This window comes from Neophocaena asiaeorientalis, unplaced genomic scaffold (genome assembly GCF_003031525.2).
Source record: "Neophocaena asiaeorientalis asiaeorientalis breed wild unplaced genomic scaffold, Neophocaena_asiaeorientalis_V1.1 scaffold79, whole genome shotgun sequence".
Classification (NCBI taxonomy): Eukaryota; Metazoa; Chordata; class Mammalia; order Artiodactyla; family Phocoenidae; genus Neophocaena; species Neophocaena asiaeorientalis.
In genome coordinates, this window is record NW_020175402.1 from 8,467,964 (window position 1) to 8,484,867 (window position 16,904).

General features: G+C 39.5%; 1 protein-coding gene across 1 annotated transcript in view; it reads right to left on the reverse strand.

Moving 5' to 3' along the window:
* The window catches only part of SNRNP40 (small nuclear ribonucleoprotein U5 subunit 40), a 37,172-nt gene that overhangs the window by 3,770 nt on the left and 16,498 nt on the right, over window positions 1-16,904 (reverse strand). Inside the window, exons 5-8 of the mRNA XM_024766791.1 lie at window positions 15,160-15,282; window positions 6,300-6,420; window positions 2,625-2,707; window positions 1,518-1,579 (exon numbers count right to left, since the gene is read on the reverse strand). Coding sequence (XP_024622559.1) covers window positions 1,518-1,579; window positions 2,625-2,707; window positions 6,300-6,420; window positions 15,160-15,282 — 389 coding nt within the window. The remainder of the gene's footprint in view (window positions 1-1,517; window positions 1,580-2,624; window positions 2,708-6,299; window positions 6,421-15,159; window positions 15,283-16,904) is intronic.

Genomic DNA, 16,904 nt, shown 5'->3' on the forward strand with positions numbered 1-16,904 from the left:
CCTCTTCAGGGCAGCTTGCTAAACCACCAGGACTCAAACCAGCAATGTGGCATAGTTTACCTGTGCCCTTTTTCCCCCCATAAAATACTCAAATACTTGTCCATTTTTCCTGGCATTAAACATGCCAGGGAAAAAAAGTGGACTCTGGAATCTTCAGGTATGTTCAGTATTGTTCACAAGTCAGAAAGGGTGGGACAGACCAAAGTGAGGTTTCTTTATGGTTGTGCTAGAGCCGCAAATAGGAGAAAACTGGCACATGCTGAAAGCCCAAGCTAGCCTAGGAAAGGCTTCATGCTTATAGGATGGTGCCTGTTTTAGTCAGGTAGCAGGAAAATCTCTAAGGGGGGGAGAAAGATGGGGTTAAGCTAAAAAGGGTTAAGACACCTCCCACTGGGAGCTAAACCTAGAGTCTGCCATCAGAGGGCCTCATCATTCTTTACCATTCCACATTTGCAGCCCTAGGCACTTGAACACCCCTACTCAACCTCTGACTCCCAATTATAGGTCACCACAGACATGTTAAATACAACAGCATCAGAATGAAGAATTCTCTCCTTTCTGTTTCTCATTCATCACCTAATTCCTCAGGCAGTTTAAATTGATAGTTAAAGCTTCACAGTCTCTTAATTCAGCTCAGGGCTGGAAAGTACCTAGCCCACATGCTGCCATACCCCTCACTTAGCTATCTTGACACTTTTCCCATTGAACCCAGACCCAGCTCTGAATCATCCCCAACATAGGCAACCATTACCAATAGATGAGCTGATATGCAGGGCAAAATTTGACTACCATCTTTGAGCTAGGAATTTATTCATGTAATATTCACTAGCTGCTTACTCATTCAGAGATGAGTAAGACTCATTTCCTGACCTCTAGGAGCATATAATTTAGTAGGGGTGCCCCACTACGTTTGTCTTACTGTAAGATGTAATAAACGTTAATAAACGTTAGATGTATACAGTGTGACTACAAGCCAGAACAAAGAGCCATTAGTAATGCTTGAGAGGTAAGGGAGAGAGAGAGCCAGGAAAGTTTATAGATATAACACAGGTGATTACTGGAGAGATACAGGAGTTTGGATAATGGATTAGAGGAGATATAAGAGAGAAGCCTGAAGGCATAAGGGATGTAAGAACAGGGAAAGTTCCATGTGAGTGAAGCATTGTGGTGATGGTGGAGGAGGAGTACATGTATCTGAATGAACTGAAGCATGGCCGAAGAATCTCATGAGGGAAACTGGAGCCAGATTAGGAGTTTGAATTTTACTTTGATGGCAAAGGGAATCCAATAACCAAAGAAACTGTTTACACTCCAGGTGTAAAATGTATCCAGAGAGGGCAGAAATGATGTGTTTGTTTACATGATCCTTAAACTCTTCAGACCGCATACGACTTCATCTCTGAGTACAACTATAACTCTCTGTCTGCTATAGCTCAGTATCTGCACTTAATGTATTAAACATGAGAAGATACCTGCGCGGCTACATCATTCTTTACCTCATGCCCAATAATCCTTACCTGTCGGCTGAGCCAGCTGCTATCTTGCTTCCATCAGGTGACCAAGAACATCTCAGAAGATTCTATAATGATGAATAAGCAGGAATCCAATGAATATAATAATGCCCCAAACCCCTCTTTATTAGACTACAGCATCACTAAGAGACTTTAAATTTCCTGAGTTTTTTCTTGGCTGTGCCACACGGCTTGTGGGATCTTAGTTCCCCGACCAGGGATCGAACCTGTGCCCCCTACAGTGGAGGCATGGAGTCCTAACCACTGGACCGCCAGGGAATTCCCCCTCTTAAATAGAGTTTTAATTATTCTCCTCAGCATATAATCAATAATTATCTTATATACTGTGGCCCAAGACAGCCTAATTTGATATATTTCAAACCATATAAAAACCAACTGTAGAAACTGCTTAATTTACAGTAAATTAAGAGTGGACCTGGCAACAAAATTTTATTCTGCCTACACATGGAGGCTCCCCTTGCTCCTTTATCTTGATCCTCATTAAATTTTTTGTTTATATTATAGGAAAATAAAAATAAAACCAATTCTAACAAAAGATAAAATTTGATTTATAAAGTGAAAATGAATTTTAATGGGTTCTCAAAAGAAAAATATTAGTCTATATTAACAAACTATCTGGAGGAAAAGCTGTTTTGAAGAGCTGACCTGGGATTTGAGAGTTTAGAAAAAATTTCTGTCTCTCAGAACTTGGCCTGTGGTGCTTACTGAGGGAAGGGATGTATTCTTAGGGCTCTAATAGCTGGTCACTGGGAGGATGAGGGAGGCCATCTGGGTAATAGCCATGGGAATCTGAGTCCCATATGGAACACTGATCTATGAGGGTCAAAGTTCCCAAGGAATTAAAAAGATAGGAGTGTCTTGTTGAAGCCCGAAGTCCTAAATTTGAGGGGGGCCCCATCACTATCTATGTGATTGCCTTCTTGCCTATGCTTCTCTTAGTTTTATTTCTGGCAAGAACAGTTTTGATGCGGAACAGTGTTACTAGAATGCAGCCCCTTCTCAGTAGAGCTGTTGTTCCTTACCCTTAGCGCCATGCTAAATGTTTCTTTGAATCAAATGGACAGTGAAATTCCTCTGCCATGCAGAACTCACCTTTTCAAAGTTGTGCACATTTCCTTGAAATATCTTCACACATCTTTCTTTGGGAGCAAATGGCCGGACATCCCAGACTCGCACTGCAAATTCAAACAAACAAAGCAAAACAGCTATCAGCCAGGGGACTCCTGAGAACCCAGCTGAAATCAGTATCATGTCAATGATAGATGCTGTTTCCTGGGTGGAGAAAGACCAACATGGTACACTGCTACCTGACAAGGCTTTTTTATTTTTCTAATGGGAACGAAATGCATCCAAGTTCTATTAACAGGGACTAAGGACACAGAGGAAAACTGAGAAGGTAGGAAGGGAAAATGTCAAACACATTGCTGGGGATCTGCAACAGAAAGTAGTTGGGTGTGATACTGATTTCAACAAAACATTCTGCAAATGATTCCTCTGCCAACCCCAAGAGTCACACCTAGCAAAGTTTCAATATGACAATCTAAATAACACTGATTACTGTGACAATCAATCTATAAAAATCAAACTCAGGACTAACCTTTTCTAATTTTGCTCATAGGAGAAACTGACAACTACCAAACTACCAAGAATTAGAAAAAGTGAATTTGATTCCAATTCTAGCTCTGCTGTATATATGGGGGATATCAGGAAAATAGTGAGGTTCTTTGTGTTTTGGTCGCCTTTATAAAACGAGAATACCACTTGCTCTTTTTTAAAAAATAAGAATATTTTAAGGGTCAAATAAAATGATACATGTGAAAGAGCTCTAAAAGATTGGCAGCAATAAACAAAACAATAAAAATAAACAAAAAATTTGTTATTTTATTGTATAGCTATAACAAGAGATTCTTATTTTTAATTTAATAACCATTTAGGGAATCTCATCTTTCCTTACTATGCACAAAGCTAGAATTAGACAATGGCAAATCTATTGAAATAGGATATAAACACCCACAGTAAGCAGTGGCCACAGCCATTGTTAACTAAAGCTAAACCTACAGTGGAATTTGAGTGATGTCATTTTATTTGACTGTGAAAAAACAACAATCCTTGAAGTCAAACAGGTATAAAAAGGTGAGGCTATGCATGAAAGTTTGCTATTCAGCTGAGAATACAGTCAGAAGGTAAGGATGTTCATTCATTCAACAAGTATTAACTGAGCACCCATTGAGTGCTAGGAAGTTTTCATTACAAAATGTCAGTGAAAACATTTTTGTCTATCAGAGGGGCAGTTCCAAACTCTCCCAATATTAAGCATATAATCCAACAGGTCATCTTTCTTTTTTGCTATAGTAAACCCACCCTCCCATCCAACAATTCAAAAATAAGCAAAGAAAGGACAAGTGTGTGTGTAAATCCAGAATATTGAGGTGTTTTAATGAGGACCTCTTGTCACATAGGGAAGGGAAGATAGACTGGCAGAAAGAGCACAACTGAGATATCAATAGGTCTATTGATCATCTGAGCTTGGTACTCTTTGAAAATGCTTGAGAACTGCCTTGGATGGATCTCCAGACTCATCTTCCTCAGTAAACTAATCACTATTTTTGTACCCCGCTTGAATCCATAGCCTTGGATTCATAACATACCAGAGCTGAAATGGGCCTTAAAAGTAAAGTCCAGGTCTCTTATATTATCAGTATAGAAACTGATGCCCAGAGAGGACAAATGCTATGTGCAAAGTTGCTCAGGGATTAGATGGCAGATCTGGGACTAGAATCCTGGCCTCTTGACCATCTCTTCTAAAGTTTTTTCTTTTTCTTCCTTTTATTTTTTTTTCTTTTCTTTTTTATGCCCCTGCCTCCTCCCCTCAAAAGTCAATTTTAAAAGGTTACATATTCCAAGGTATTTAAGATATAGTTCCAACAGAAAAACACAAGCTCTGCAGCAAGAGTTGTGCTGTCTCAAGATGATCAGGTTTCACAGTTCAGGCAATTCAAAATTAACTCACTATTGCCCCCAAACTGATTAAGAACTGTTCACTGGCAATTTAGAGAATCTAAAGAAGTCATATGGAAACAAAAGCATTTTGTAGGTTTGCATGTACCTCTATCAGTTAGATAATGAAAATGACTCCTGCCAAGTTAAGACAGCCGCACACATAAGGCAGTGGTGGTTGTGACACGCAGAACGAGTCGCTTAGTAATGTCAGGGTTGGTTTTTTCTTACGCTTCTGCTTAAAATATGAGCACTTTCTTGTTCCAAATAATTTTTACTAAAACCTAAAATAAGAATAAACTACATAAGGACTAAAATTCTACTGAGATGACCATGATTTAAACAAAAATCACTGGAGGTTAATGGGGAAGGCATTAAAGAAAGAACATGGTGCCTGCTTCTATTTACCCACTGCCTTTCAGAGTCTTTATATACCACCGTGTTCAAACGACAGTCTACACAGACCAATTTCTACGTAACACTATTTTTAAAAGCTAAAAAATGTTCAACTTCAACTGCTGAAATTCAGAGATATCAGTTCATCAGAAATGCCTAAAGCATCCTCTGAACTCCTTTGTCCCTGATCACAACAGAAGTAAAAAAGTAAAAGGTTTCCCCTAGGCCCAGATATCACATGTCCCTTAGGATCTATCTCACCAAGCAGGCAGGGAACAAATTTATTTACTTTCTTCCCTATCCACTGACTAAACATTTAAAAAAATTACTTCCCAACTGGTGTCTTATAATGCAGTGTGCTGGACATGTAAACATTGGTCTTTCTGTTCAGGCTTTTATACTTTGGGAGCAGCAGGTTCACTGCTGATGTCTTTGACATCATTGTTTCTGCCCATCAGATAGAATTCTTTGTTGGGAACAAGACTGACAAAATGAGCAAGGTGGCTGGACATGGCATAAAAAGGCTGAAATTGCAGCTATATCCCAGGCATCTTCTTGGTTGAAGACACGCACCTCAAGCTTTTTGAAATGGTCATCTGTTATGTCATCAGCTCAGGAAAATAGCAAGTGCAAATTCCAGCATTGCCTCTTCCTGGGCAGGGAGGTCAGACTTTCTCCAGTTCACACAGACCTGGTCAGAGAGCACTGGGTTCTTTGAGAAGACCCTGTACCGGGCACTGTGGACAACCACGCTATAAGAGCACCTGTCAGCCAGGCTGGTTACCACAATGATGAGTTCCTTGTCAGCTTTGCTGAGCTGGCCTGTTTCCTTGTTACAGATGGCACTGTAGTAAGCAAAGAAGGCTCTGAATTCCAATGGCCGGTGACACAACACTTAAATACATTTGTTAAAAATCCTGTCTTCTTTTCTATCTCCTCCATGAGCTCTACAATATCAAAAGGCAGGTCCTCTTTGTAGTAAATGGGGCAACGGGCTGATGGGTTTGGACTTCTCTTCCTGCTGAGTCTCATAAATGTGCAAGTTCAGGGTCATCATAAGGCAACTTTTTCCAAAACCTATTTGTCACAGGCAAAGAAGAGACATCTGCCTCACAACGCCGAGGCGGCAAAGCATCAACATGGTGGCATGTGGCGTGGAGGCCAGGCTGCCTTCCCATGCACCCAGCCCTCTGGGCCTAAAGTTTTTTCTATTACAACCTGTTTTCCTAATTGTCCTGGTGGATACCTGCAAGCCAACCTGGACTCTTTCCTTGGACCCTCATTTACCCAGCACACATTTCTAGTTTCTAATGCCTACTTTCTTTAGGGTCTACGGTGACTGGGCACTGGGAGAGCTTTCCTTTCCAAAGTTACCTGTATTGTCCATTGCATTGGACAAGAGGTAAGAGCCTTCAGAGCTTAAACTCAGGCCAGTCACTGAATCTGCATGGCCTCTCATCGTGTAGGTCAGCTTATTTTGGCGCAGGTCCCAGACCTGCAAAACAAAACAAGGCAGCACTCCCAGAAAATCAAATTGTGAACAGGAAAGAAATAGTTATTAAAGAGTCAACTGCCTGGGAAAATTGGTATCCCTTCTTAATCTGCCTCTGGGCCAAGCATTACTTTACCACAAAATATAGGATTTCTACCAAAGAAGAAAAAACTCTTGCCTTTCTAAAACAGAGTCAGTTACTAAGTTTGACTAGAAAAATATGAACTAATGAATGTCAAATATTAAGATCAAGTTTAACAAAAAATAATAGAATTTAAAGAGGTTATTTTCAATTCATAACAAAATATATTAGGAATTAAAAAACAAAGTAGCATTTAAAACACTTAAACTATGATTCTTAGCAACTAAAAATAAACTATTATAACTGTATAAAAACAAGTAAACAAGTCATTTGACAAAGGCATTATGATTGCATGTAAAATGCATATAACAAGGTAATATGCAAAAATACAGAGGCTTAAAATTTTTCATTTAACGTCATAACATGTATACAATGGAAAAGCATATTTATTAAAAGAAAAATAAATTGTAGGTTCACTGTTCCCTGGGTAGGAAAGGTAAGAGAAACAGTTCAGCTGAAAATAACCTAATGTCAGACAGAAAAAATAAATTGTTCATTAAGTTATGGCTCATAAACACACTGTAACACTATGAGCTCTCATGCTAGCATTCGAAGAGCAGAGTGGAAGGAGTGAGCATTTAGGGTCAGACCGAACCAGTCTTTGCAACTTAAGAGTTATGTATCACTGGGCCACTAACCCTCTCTGAGCCTGTTTCTGTCTGTAAGATGGGGATAACATTTACTTCTTATGGCTGTTGCGAGGATTACAAATAGAATGCCTAGTACACAGCAGGCCCAATAATAATTGGTAGCTATTATTAAGCAACTCCTACAAATATTCTGAAGATCAAATGTAAAAATGTTTATAAAATAATCTATTATTAAGCAAAGAAGGAAAATACAAAAAGTCTATATTTACATAGACTGAAACTATGTAAAAAATATATTAAAGGCAATAGAAATAGTCTGGAATGTCATATGGAAAAAGAACAGCAATTTTGTTAAGATCATTGTTATTATATAAAATTTCACCCAAATTCGACTCAGTACTGACACATAGTTTTTCTAAATGAAACAATTTTCTGCTGTCCCTTTAAGCAAGGCACCTTCCTCATCTAGAAATGAGTTTGATGTTGTATGTCAAAGTAATACATAAGGCAGACAACTCCACTTCCCCCATCAATAATTCATGTGTGGAACCCAACACACTTCATATACAATCATTTTTGTGTCAGGATGTTTGTTGCCTCAATAATTAAGGAAGCTTGAAGTGGCTGACATTTTTTTGTTCAAGCTATTGTTCCTCCTCTTCAGAGAAGGCATTGTTGAAATCTTTAGCTTTTTAGGAGAGAATGTAATTCATCATCCCTCACAACACTTGGGTGCTCCTTCCAGACTTTCCTCTTTGAGGCCTGCACATGCTGTTTTGCAGAGCCAAAACGTATCTGGGATTTGCCAAAGAAGAGTGAGTAGGGCACTAATTTAAGCAAAATATTTTGCAGATGTCCTAATCAGCTGTTCAGTGAATGTTTGGGCATCTGATTAGTGGCAGGCGCTGCTGCAGATAAAAGAGATGTTGTCCCTGTTCTCAAGGAGCTAAAAAAGTGATGAGAGGCCTGGAAAGGAGGCAGTAGCCAAGACAGCAGAGGGATTAATGTTCCCATGGTACATGGATGGGAGGGAGAAAGGGGTTTCACAGACTTGAACAGGATATGGAAAAAGGAGATCTTTGTTTGTTTATTTGTTTGCCGTACCACGCAGCTTGTGGGATCTTAGTTCCCTAGTCAGGGTTGGAACCTGGGCGCATGGCAGTGAGAGTGCAGAGTCCTAACCACTGGACCACCAGGGAATTCCCAAGAGGTTGTTGGGTTTTTTAAAAAAAATTATTTATTTAATTTATTTATTTTTGGCTGCGTTGGGTCCTCGTTGCGCATGGGCTCGCTCTAGTGATGGTGAGCAGGGAACACTCTTTGTATGGTGTGTGGGCTTCTCATTGCGGTGGCTTCTCTTATTGTGGAGCACAGGCGCTAGAGCGCAGGCTCAGTAGTTGTGGTGCACAGGCTTAGGTGCTCAGCTGCATGTGGGATCTTCCCGGACGAGGGATCGAACCCGTGTCCCCTGCACTGGCAGGCGGATTCCTCAACCACAGCGCCACCAGGGAAGCCCCTAAGAGGTATTTTTTATTTAGACAAAATAGAAGGGTATTCCCAGGCAAAGATAATGCATGAAAGCAGAGAGGCATGAAAAAATTACTGAGTTGTAGGGAATTAGGCAAAGAGAGGCAGCAGACAATGCTTGAGTGATAGGCAGGCAAAGGGCAGCTCATGAAAGGTTCTGAATGACTGGCTTGGATTTGATCTCCCTCACTGGGGAGCCACAGAAGGGTTCAGAGTAGTGGAATGAGTTGGCCAGATTCCAGAAAGATCCTTCTGGCCCAGATAATCGGAAAGGATGAGAGCAGAGGTGGAAAATCTATCTTTACCCACTACCTTAAAAAAAATCATCAACTAAACTCCCATTCTGACTAGAGCTCAGGATTACAAGCAATGCCAAAGAATTGCCAATCAGATCTTCAAGTCATTAAGAAGAAGCACATTTTCTTCTTTTATTCATTTTCCTCTGACTCCACAATTCTATGCCCAGGAAGAAAATCCCAAGAGGTTGGCAGGAACAGTATATTTGCTCACAAACATATAGAGAATTTGCTCACTCCAGATTTTAAAAGGGGCTTCCATTCCCCGTTTGCTTCCCCCCTTTCTCAGAATAGGCAGTGTATCTGAGAGACAGAAGCAAACAAAAACCAGGCTAGTCAGGAGTACTTCCTAATGTAGTAAGGCAGTAGGGATTTGTCAAGCAAACGCTCAAGGCTGGTAAGCCCCTGACTGCTTAAAGGGTACTTGTTAACTGACTAGAGGCAATTCGATAGAGGCAATTGGCAGGGGATACGGGTTGGGTTCAAGCCCGGGCCATAGCTACTGAAGCCCACACTCCGCAATGAGAAGCCTGTGCACCACAACAAAGAGTAGCCCCCGCTCGCCACAACTAGAGAAAGCCCGCACAGAGCAGCGAAGACCCAACGCATGCATGCATGCATGCATACATACATAAATATTTTTAAAAACAGTCTTTCTGGGTCCAAGGGCAGTTACTCACTCCTAAGCATGTCAGAACAGGACGTTGTTAAATAGGGAGAAGACTGAAATTCTATGGTCTCACATCTCTCAAGTACACCCTTTCGTTATACAAGAGCAAAATGAAGCCAAATAGCTATAGCAACCTGATTTCAAATTATTAACTACTGTCGCCAAAAAACAATCTGGCGACCTGTATCCAAAATGTGAAACATCCTTGTATTTGTTAACACATTAATTTTCATCTAGAAATCTATTCTGAGAAAGTAACTAAATATGGAAAAAGCTTCACACACAAATATGTTGGATACAGCAGCATAATTTGTGATAGTGATACATATGAAATAGACTAAATGTTCAGTATATTGATTGCTGCTTACTACATTATGGAATATTCTAAAAATAAAATATCTAGAATACTCTAATATTCTAGATGATGGTAGCTGACATGTGCTGAACACTTACTATGTAACTGCCATGTTGCTAAGAATATTATATTTTTTACCTCATTTAATCCATGTAACAACTGTATGAGGTAGGCTGATTATTCCCATTTAGAGATAAGAAATGGAAACTCAGAGAGGTTAAATAACTTTCTTAAGATAACATAGCTAGGAATTAAGTGGCAGAATCAGAAAAATGATCCTAAGTTCTGGGGATGTTATGTACATCATGGTGACTAAAGTTAACAATACTGCATTGTATATTTGAAAGTTGCTAAGAAAATAGATCTTAAAAGTTCTTATCACAAGAAAAAATATTCTAACAATGTGAAGTGATGGATGTTAACTAGAATTCTAAAGTTACTCATTTTGTGTTATATAAGTCATTATGCTGTATACTGAAAACTAATACAGTGTTATAAGTCAATTGTATCTCAATAAAACTAAAGAAAAAAAGAAACAGAAAAATGATCCTAACTACAACGCTAAGAAGAAAATAAGATCAGAGTGATGTGATGGAGAGCAACTAGAAGGAGGGCCTAGTTTCATCTAAGAAATCCTCTCTACAGATATGTCTGAGCTGACATTTGAAGACAAGACTAAGCCAGCCATGGCAATATCTCGTGTCGGGGGTTCCAGACAAAGTAGTAGCTATATGTTACTAAGTGAAAAGAGCATCATATAAAATTTTATCTGAACATTAAGACATTTACATACAAAACACCATGGCACAGAAAGAGACTGAGAAGAAATAAACTGAAATATCAAGAGTGACTAAATCTGAATGATGAGACTATGAGTGACTTTTTTTCTACTTTTTCTAAACTTTCTTCAATGAACAAATGATCATTTTTACTACTAAAAACATTTAAATTGTAATAAATAATTTTATCTCAATTTTTAATAATTTTATTCCCAATAAAGTTGATTTATTAACCATACATTTAAATGCATTTTTACATCTCTGCAAAACTTTTAAGGAAAGCCTACCCTGATTTTTAGCTTGGAAAATAAGACATACTGTAAACAGCACACAAACATGGAGTTCCCAATGCTGACAAGAGAACATAATGATCCAGAGCAGGTACATGATAAGAATGCTCGAGTTTTTAGAATACTGTGTGCATTTCTAATAAAAAAAAAAATCCCTGAAAATGAGCACTGGCAGAAAAACTTGAACGTTTGTGGACAGAATAATAACTTTTTAGTTTAGAAAGATAAAGACTACAAAGCTATGATATGATCCAACAACCCCACTCCTGGGCATACATCAGGAGAAAACTCTAATCTGAAAAGATACATGCACCCAATGTTCACAGCAGCACCATTTACAACAGCCAAGACATGGAAGCAACCTAAATGTCCAACAACAGATGAATGGATAAAGAAAATGTGGTATATTATATAATGTAGTATCACTCAACCATAAAAAGAATGAAATAATGCCATTTGCAGTAACATGGATGGACCTAGATATTATCATACTAAGTGAAGTAAGTCAGAAAGGGAAAGACAAATACCATATGATACATCACTTACATGTGGAATCTAAAATATGACACAAATGACCTTATTTACAAAACAGACTCACAGACATAGAAAACAAATTTATGGTTACCAAAGGGGAAAGGGAGTTGGGGAGGGATAAATTAGGAGTTTGGGATTAGCAGATATAAACTACTATACATAAAATAAACAACAAAGGTCCTACTGTACAGCACAGGGAACTATACTCAATATCCTGTAATAAACCATAATGTAAAAGAATGAGAAAGAATATATATGTACAACTGAATTACTTTGCTGTATACCAGAAACTAGCACAACACTGTAAATCAACTATATTTCAATTAAAAAAAAAAAAAGGTTACAAAGCTATGATGTAGAGTTATCAATTGCCGTACTCATGGGACTATATTTATATATTACTCATATTTGAGATATATTTGGATTTCAGAAAAAAAATTGGTATATATCAAAAGACAAAGACTGAGATTAGCTATCTGAAAAAAAGCTGATCCTAAGAGAAGGTATAACATATAACGTGTGTCTGAGAAGACACGGAAAACCTTCAAAACCTAAAAAGGGACTCAGTTCCCTTCAGGACTGTGGTACAACTGAATATATTTGTTTATAAAACACCCTGGAACAGTCTACACAAAGAGCCCGGAATAAGCCACACTACTTGTGGTAAGAAGACATTACTGACACAAGAGTATCAGGCTAGTCTATCCCCACAGTAGATATGAAAAGATCAAATTCTCATAGTTTAAATTTAAAAAGCCAGTCTCAAAAGGTTACATATTGTATGATTCCATTCATATGAAATTCTAGAATAGGAACTATAGGACAAGGAACATTATCAATGGTTGGTAGGGGTTAGGGATGGGCAGAGGGTTTGACACAGAGGAGCATTATGAAGATTTTTGGGGTGATGGAAATTGTCCTGTACTGTTTGTGGTAGTTACATGAATCTGCACAAGCATTAAAATTCATAGAACTGTACACTAAAAAAAGGTTAATTTCATAGTATGTAAATTTAATAACTTAAAAGTATGAAAATTATCATAGCTAGATGACACTAATCCACTTTTATGTGTATTAGAGCCCTCTAGTGATTCTAATGATAGTGGGCCCCCAAACTTCACTCAGGGAAATAATGCATTAGCTATTAAGATGATCTAATTAAGCCCCCATGTTCTGACTGTACATTCTCCAAATAGTTATAGGGTGGAAAAGGGATGTGAAGCTGAATTTTGGAAATGGTGAATTTTGAAGTACTTATGAGACATCCAAGTGGGGGATGCTGAGTAGCTGGTTGTACACATGGGCCTGGAGCTGAAGATCTGGGTTGAGAACAGACTCATCTGAACAGAAATGACAATTAAAGTCACAGAATTAGATGAGACTTGTCCAGGGAAAGGTATATATAAGAAGAGCATCTAGTTAAGAACCTGGGGGAATAATGACATTTAAAGAATGCATAGAGAGAATAGCTTGTAGAGGTATCTGAGGAAGGATATGCCTGATGGAAGGGGTAGGAAAGCATATTGTTAGAGCCAGTTTAAAAAACAAACAAAAAAGGACTAAAAGGATCTACTGGGTTTAGTAACAGAGAGATCACTGGTGGCCTTGAAGAGAACACTGTCAATAAAACAGTGGAGGCAGAAGCCAGACTGCTGAGGAGTGGTCAGAAGATAGGGAACTGAGGAATGGAATGGAGATAAGGCATTAGAGACAGTGAGTGTGGGAAATATTCAGGGGATTTCTCACAGGTATTAAATAAGAGCAGGACTCTGGAACCAAACTCTGCATTTTGAACTGAGGTCTCATCGCTTATTAGCTGTATAGCCTCGGGTTATTGTGCCTCTCTTAGCTCAGTTTCTTCGCTGGTAAAACGGCATTAGTAGTACTTATTTCAAAGGATTGTTGTGAGGCTTAAATGAATTAATAATGTAAAGCTCCAAGAACAATGTCCGACACAGTTAAGTATTAGAGGATAATGATAACACTATTATCATAACCACTATCACCATCTTTCAAGAAGTCTGGCTGGGGCTTCCCTGGTGGCGCAGTGGTTGAGAGTCCGCCTGCCGACGCAGGGGACACGGGTTCGTGCCCCAGTCTGGGAAGATCCCACATGTCGCGGAGCGGCTAGGCCCGTGAGCCATGGCCGCTAAAGCCTGGGCATCCAGAGCCTGTGCTCCACAACAGTGAGAGGCCCACGTACCGCAAAAAAAAAAAAAAAAAAAAAGAAGTTTGGCTGTAAAGGGGAAGATTGACAGGGCAATAACAAGAGAATGTGGAACTGAAGGAAGACTCCTTACCCCACCAAGAGAAGACCTGAGCATAATGAAATGCTAATGAGAAGCAATACAGTTGTTTAAAAATATAGGATCTGGGGGACTTCCCTGGTGGTCCAGTGGCTAAGACTCTGCGCTCCCAACGCAGGGGGCCCGGGTTTGATCCCTGGTCAGAGAACTAGATCCCACATGCCACAACTAAAGATCCCGAGTGCTGCAACTAAGACCCAGCACAGCCAAATAAATAAATAAATATTAAAAAAAAAAAATATATATATATATATAGGATCTGGGAAAATTGATGGCATGAGATCCCAGAGACAGGAAAAAAAGGTTGAAATCCTTCCATTTAAGGGACTACCTTTAGACAAAAGGACATTCCATCCATAGTAACAGCAAAGGAGGCAAGAAGAGATGGGAATACAGTACAATTTCTAGGTAGAGACAACATAAGTTGAGTATTTACCCAGCAGTTACTAGTCTCAGAAGGTAAGCAGAAGGTAAGTCAAAGTCTTTGAAATACCTAAGGAAGCCAATAAGTAAAAGCAGACACAAACTGAGTGGCCTCCCCCCGCCCCCACACATTTCATATTTACTGGCATTTGCTATGTCCAAAAACTCTGCGAGGTGCTCCAATGAATTTGGCTCATTCAATTCCCATGACAACCCTATGAGATAGATATTATTATTACTCCTGGTGCACACATGATGAAACAGAGGCTGAAAGAACTAGTGTGAAGTCACAAAAAACTAGAAAATAGTGGAACTGAGAACAGACCCCAAGTCAATTACTTGAAAGCCTGAGCTACACTGTACTGCCTCTAGACACTGTAGTCTATTGCCTCTTTCTCCAACATCATTACCATCTCACATTCTTAGCTATGGACCCCCCAAAACTTCCTTTCCATAGTCTCAAAAAGAAAGACACACTGAGAGATTAGGGTACAGAATCACAAACTGATTTACTGCTATCTCATGAGGCCAATGCACATTTTTAAAAAAAGTTTCAAATGCCTCTACGCAGGGAATGCACCCTTCATTTTTCGGAGTTCCCACACAGGGACTTCCCACTTCACATTAACTGCCTACTCCCTAACGGCATTTACATGAGCTATAATGCAATCCTGACTTAGGAAGTCAATGAAGACAGGACAGAAGGAAAATAAGTTCTAATTTATCTTCCATTTAGTTGGCATAAAGTGCAAAGCTAAGAAGTTTGGAAAGATTTACCTCTGTGAATGGAGATAGGTGAAAGGTAAATGTAAGATAAACATCTAACATACCTTGATATCGTTGTCTATTCCACCAGAAATAATCTGATCGCTTGTGTCATTGAAGGTCACAGCTAACACTTGGTAGGTGTTCTGAAATGTCTGGATCGCTGCTTTCTTACGGATGTCCCAAAGCTGAAAAAGAGGACAAGAGAGTCTATAGTAACAGCAATTGCACAGTATACCCCTAAATCCAAGGACTGTGGAGATGAAAACATCTGTAATGGGGACCCTGTTCAGAAACTTGTCTGAATATCCCATTAATATGGTGAGAAGTGACTATAATTTTGCCAACATATCTGAAGGTTGGTGGAACAAATCACTTTGGTTATATTTTCAGTCTCCTTTGTTAAAGTGTGAATAAACATAGTTAATTAACATGCCCTCAGAGTGGAAATCTTCACCTCGCTTATTAGTTCATATGTTCTTAGTACACCAAGGATATTAGACCAGTGTTTTCGAACTGTAGATCTTAATTCATTAGTGGGCTACAACTTACGTTTAAAAAATATGTATGGAGAGGAGGTTACATCAGTGAAAATGGCAGAGTAGCGAATGCTCAAAGGTTATCCCTCTACAAAAGCAGAGAAATACCCAGCAAAAAAACCTGTCAGAACCAACTTTATCAGAATTCTAGAAACTAAAGTTTACAGCAACTAGGTGAATACTTATTGAGGACAAAAACCACCTGGGTCCTAGTAAGACAGTTTTGTAGCATTTTAAGTTATCCAGGCTCCATCCCTACTCGGCAATAGTTTTGAAGACAACAGCCTACATTCCTAGTATAGGTTCCTAAGTACCCAAGGAAGAATGGACCTTATTTCTCATTTTCAAAGAATTGTAGGTTTAAATATTAAAAACAAAATTTTTTTTTTTTTTGGGACCTGTTTGGTGGCTCCCTGATGGCTGAGCTCAAAGGGTTTGACTTTATTTTGCCTAACTTGGAACTCTCCCAGGGCAGAAGCAATTGTCCAAAACATTTAAAGACAAATGCATGAGCCTCTGCTGAATGGGGCAAGGGATAAACAGCAAACAGGAAAGGCTGGGGAATGAGACAGTTTGGAGAATAAGGGCTTTGAAAAGCTTTGACATATTTTTGCAACTCTAGAAGGCCACTTGCATGCCATGGCTGGGCACATGCTTAGGAAAGACCTGAGAAGGCCCTAAGCTCTCAACCTCTTGCTGACCACAAGCAGGAAGTGAAGGCTAATACAGAGTTGTAAACTGCCTGGCTGAGAGGTGACAGCAGGCCCCAACACACCCACAGAGCCAATCTACAAAGACTGGAAGAGTCCTCCCTGCCCCCGCAGGTGTTTAGGGAAATCTCTGCTGAATTGTCAGTGAACCACTAAGCTGGTGAAACAGAGATTTCAGTGTCTATACATGACAAAGAATACAGAGTTTACAAAACTAGTTCAGAAAATTCACTAAATAAACAATAGCTTCAAAAAGGAGCAACAGGGCTTCCCTGGCAGTGCAGTGGTTAAGAATCCGCCTGCCAATGCAAGGGACATGGGTTCGATACCTGGTCCGGGAAGATCCCACATGCCACGGAGCAACTAAACCCACGTGCCACATCTACTGAGCCTGCACTCTAGAGCCCGCGACCACAACTACTGAGCCCCCATGCACCATAACTACTGCAGCCCACGCACCTAGAGCCTGTGCTCCGCAACAAGAGAAGCCGCCGCGAGAAGCCTGCAAACCGCAATGAAGACCCAACACAGCCAAAAATAAAATAAATAAATTTATTTAAA